At 20.2% G+C, this 5079-nt stretch overlaps 1 protein-coding gene across 1 annotated transcript; it reads right to left on the bottom strand.

Moving 5' to 3' along the window:
• Positions 1 to 335: 335 nt before the first annotated feature.
• LOC126900128 (28S ribosomal protein S18a, mitochondrial) lies at positions 336 to 2543 on the bottom strand. The gene is made up of 4 exons (XM_050675629.1): positions 2296 to 2543; positions 2096 to 2229; positions 1894 to 2017; positions 336 to 624 (listed from the first exon to the last, which is right to left on the bottom strand). Exons 1-4 carry the CDS (start codon positions 2408 to 2410, stop codon positions 455 to 457), a joined length of 543 nt encoding a protein of 180 aa, XP_050531586.1. The 5' UTR covers positions 2411 to 2543; the 3' UTR covers positions 336 to 454.
• Positions 2544 to 5079: the final 2536 nt, after the last annotated feature.

The following is a 5079-nucleotide window of genomic DNA, read 5'->3' as shown; positions in this document are numbered from 1 at the left end:
ATGCATATATATATATATATATATATATATATATGTGTGTATATTCATAAATTTATGTAAACATAAATTATATTATATTACATACATTTTTATGTAATATATGACATGTTTGTATAAATAGAAAATTACTTTATCTTATATAAAGTATTAAGTATTATTAGTGAGACTTTATACATTCAACATTTTTATCATAACCAAAGACTTCACATTTTAACGTACCTTATTAATAGTATAAATTTATTTGTGATTTTGTAGTTTTAATTACAAAGAATTTTTTTATGAATATAATTTTTATAATTAATAATATATATATATATATATATCAAAATGGTTTTCCAATCTTTTTACTTATACTTAAGTTCTTTTATAAAACACAATTTAATTGGTTTTGAAAGTAGTAGTATATTATTTATATTATGATCTATGTAAGTAAACTAATAAATAAAATAAAAATTTACGATGAAGATTTCAAATATTTAGAAATAATATCTCTTCTGGCAATTTGAAAATGATTTTCATATACTTTAATTGTAGATTCATCATAGTATGTATTATATTTTTTCCAATCTTTTCTTTTAGATGGATCCTTTACCTTATCATTTAAAGTAATATTGCACATTAAACCTGAAAATATAACATTATTTTAAAATAATTACAAAGGTGATGAAATTAAAGACGCCAGGTAAAATAATAATATTGCCTTTACAGCAAATACATACTGAATTTTAATTAAACTATCTCGTTTAGAATATTAATAAGTACAAAGATGATGCACTGATGTGAATTTTTACTTTTACAAAAACTATTAATTACAAATTTAATAAAAAATACTATAAATTATTTAATATGGAAGTGTTTTTTTTTTTTGTAAAATCTTAGGTTTTATAGGTCAATACTAAAAAAGCACTATATGAAATATGTAGGAATAAATACTATAGAATAACTTTATATACAAAATAGTTTTTACTTGAACATCCTATAAATCAAATAAACATTTTTTTTTCAGGAACTCCATTTAAAATTGTATTGCCATAATAGTAAATGTAAATTATAAAATGTTGGAATTTAAAAATTAAATATTTATTGTTGATTTATTAGAAAGTAATCATATGTATATATAATAGGTTCAACAAATAAAAAATTATAAGACCAAATTGTTAATTTTCCTTTTTTTCTATCAAATTATCAAGTTAAAAATAGGGGTTCCCTTTTAAGAAAATTTTAATTAAGAATTCTTATCCTTGAAGGGATTAAAAAAAAATATTTAACTTTATATTATTATAGTTTTTTGAAGTCAATTTTTACTTAATAAAAATTTTTAATTCTCAATAATTTTTAAAAATTTAGCGTCTTACTAAATTTAAACACCTATACATAGAATAAATTAAAAAAAAAAATTCTTCCACCTCTCTTCAACATATATCCATTTATGTTTTTTAAATGTTAACTCGTATATTTAATCTAAATATTATAGAAAATCATCTAGATAAGAAGAAGCCTAGTCAATAAAACTTTTGAACCAGAATTTAGGGATATTAATATTTCAAAATAAAGACTAAAGGTGAGACCTAATTTTATTTAATAATAAACATTCTGCATCAGTTAATCCTTCCACTTAGTTATAAAAATAGTAATATTGACTGTTTTCAGACTATAATTGGTATGAGTACTATATTTATCAACAATTTTTTTTTCCCTGAAAGTAACTTATAGGTACTTAAAATCAATCAATATATGGTTAAGAAACCAAGTCAATTGAAAAGGCTGCTATGGCTTTAAAAAACCGTTTAAAGAATTAAATAAAAATTTTAAATTAGGTATGCATTTTATACGTGACATGTCTCAGACTTTTTAAACAATTTGTAAGTAAATAATATTTTAAATATACATTACCTGCTTTATGTGCCATGGAAACCATTTTACTAATTCTTTTTTGTTGAGTTCGACATAGACCAGTTATTCGTTGTGGCATCATACAACCATCAGGTCTAACAAACTGACTTAAGATTAATACATCCTTTAAAAAAAATAATTAATAGGTTAAATTAACCTATACACAATTATAATAATATTAAATAATAAAAATACTACATACAGTATGTTTAACATCAAGATTAAGACGACATAATGGACAGCATTCACTAGGTATTTTAATTAAATATTTAGTTCTAGGTGATTGGACTTGAACTCCTTCAATAGTCAATGTATTATTGCTTCTGGTCGCTTTAACTAGTATAAAAACTTTAAATTATAGTAATATTTTAAATAATCAAAAAATTCAAAATAAAGACATACTTTCTTTCAATTGATTAGCCACAGTAGTATGTATACTATTGCAGGAATTCTTTAGATTAAAAACTGTCATACGTTGTAGTGTCGATAAAGCACTAAGTATCGATACTTTTAACATAATTAAAAAATATTAATTATACTATACGCTTATTACACATGAAAATATTTTCAAATAAACCTGGTTTTGTAAGGTTTAATGTAATTTCCTATGCGTGTTAATCATAGAACAACAATCTTTGTGTTAATAGTATCACAGAATACTTTTAGATAGTACTATCTTAGTTTTGTTGTTAACATAACTTAAAATATTTAACTATAACCAAATAAAGGTAATGTTAGTTTGGAAGTAATTATTGATGACATATATAAGTTATGTAAAAACAAAATTATCAAATATTATTTACTCATTGCAATCGTTTTAAGTAATAAGTATAACTTAACCAGAAAATACAAAATTTAATATATTATTATATAATATTTATACATTACAAAATAAATATTCTAGAATTATAAAATTAAATTTCTTTAAATCTTATTTAGTAATAACTTCATAGGGTAACGGCTCTAGTTATTAGGACAATAACCATTTTTGGCAATTTAGTTGCATCAAATGATATATTAATATTTTCAATTATTATTATATCTTCTATTTGGAACCTTGAAAATGACTAAAAAATATTTGCAAAATAATGGTATCATTACCCCAGTATAAAATAAACAGTTTTTTTAGCAGTAAAACTAAAATTATTGTATAACAAGTTATTTTTTTACTTTTGTTAAGTTCAATAAATTGATTGCGCTTAGTTTTTAGAGCTTACGTTCAAAAAACCTAGACTTAATTAACATTTCAATTTTTATTTCATGCCCATTTTAATAAAAATAGTGTAATTAATAGCCCACTTAATAATGTTACCTATTTTTATTTCATGACCATTTTAATAAAAACAGTATAATTAATAGCCCACTTAATAATGTTACCTTTTTGTAATTTATGAAATTTGATTTTTTTGCTATAATAAAATAAATTGAAATATAGTGATTTAAGTTGTAATCTATCAATTACAAAATTATGTTTTCTTAATAAAATTAAGTAAAACAATAAATTAATTATTGTATGCACTATTTGTAACACTCTTTGTGAACATTATTAAATAAATAAAACAAAAAGATTTTTTTATTATGATTGAAATTAAAGAAAATAGTCATGCTTGTATAACATGCTAAACAAAATAAGTAAATTCATATTAATATAAAATAATTTTAAAAAAAGAGCTATAGTTAAAACAGATAAAGTAACATAGACTTTTGGTTATATAACACAAGGTGAATACACTAATTATCATTTTTAAAAACAACAATATATAAATATAAATACATTTTTTAAATTGAAAATTATAACAATCATAACAAAATATTAAACATAAAATTTATGTTTATTTTGTATTTAATACGCTACCATTAACATGAAGGAATTAACAGATAATTTTCAATATTAATAATTTTTATATAATCTATATTTTATGTCTTTGATTTCAATTTAAAATTATTGATAAGTTAATTTTAAAACTTAAAAAACAAAATTACAGGTCTCTTAAAATGTTTAGAAAAAATTAGCCATATTCACAAAGAATAATTAAGTACACTTAATTTTAATCGTAGAATTTAAATTTATTGTAAGTTTGCACTTGTTAATAATATATAATAAGTACTTTATTATAATTACACATCAGATTGGTCTAATAGTGAAATTTGAATCTATTTAATTTTTAATTAATTGAGAATATACCACAATTATTAAAAAAATTAATATATATTATAAAAATTTCAAATAAAAAATAAAATAATGTATTTAAACAAAATTTACTTTTATATTATTTTATTATTAGAATTGATAATTTATCTATTCTAAGTTTTAGTATCATTAAGTAGTAAATATTTTTGTTACCATAAAAGATTCCTCTCTACTATCAAATCTCTCATTAAAAATTCAATAATTGTACATCTATTTAAATTTTATTAATTCCAATTTAATAAATAGAAACTACAGCTTATTTAGTCAGTAATTTTAATCAGTCTTTACCAAATTGAGCATATTATAAACAATTGTTTCAAAAAAAAAAAAACAATGAGGATTATAATAATAAAATTTCCAATAATATCCTCATACATTTTACATGTATTAAACAGACTATTTAAATATTCATTAGATAGATAAATATTTATCAGTCGCTGCTTTAAAACTTATCAGTTGTATATATATTTCATATTAAATAAAGCTCAATGAATTTGAAACAAAACATTTAACAATAATCCATAAAATTTTTGTTTACGAGTTATTAATAAAAGAAATACAATAAAAATATAAATCCTCAGTAAAAACTACTTTGATTTTGCAATTATTAATTACAGGTCTTCAAATATACAGAGCAACTAAATTGTTGGTAATATATCAACAAGCATATAATGTGTATGGTTCTCAAATTAATTTAAAGTAATTAATTAAATAAAACATATTTACATTTTGTATATGGAATACTGAGTACATTTAAATGTGAGGTAGATTTGAATTCATTAATTAAAAATAGTTGAAGGGATAAATTAAGTCACATAAAATTAATATATAAAATGTTGGGTACAATATCTTCTGTATTACATATAAACATATTTATCACTACAAATAGTATTGTTTAATCAATTAAAACCACACATTCAAATGTTCCCCAATTTTTTTACATATAGAATTAAAATATAAAAGAAAAACAAGTGAATTACCTATGATGAAATAAT

Source organism: Daktulosphaira vitifoliae, unplaced genomic scaffold, assembly GCF_025091365.1.
Source record: "Daktulosphaira vitifoliae isolate Bord-2020 unplaced genomic scaffold, ASM2509136v1 Scaffold_2, whole genome shotgun sequence".
NCBI lineage: Eukaryota > Metazoa > Arthropoda > Insecta > Hemiptera > Phylloxeridae > Daktulosphaira > Daktulosphaira vitifoliae.
The sequence above is the reverse complement of the archived record's forward strand: the minus strand, read 5'-3'. Positions and strand labels throughout refer to the sequence as shown.

Bases quoted from the DNA above. Each gene is read 5' to 3' on its own strand.
- LOC126900128 (XM_050675629.1), bottom strand. From the start codon at position 2,410: ATGTTAAAAGTATCGATACTTAGTGCTTTATCGACACTACAACGTATG. The intron at 2,230-2,295 runs GTATGTCTTTAT...TTTTTATACTAG, and splicing joins GGCTAATCAATTGAAAGAAA to TTAAAGCGACCAGAAGCAAT. The intron at 2,018-2,095 runs GTATGTAGTATT...TTTTTTTTAAAG, and splicing joins ATCTTGATGTTAAACATACT to GATGTATTAATCTTAAGTCA.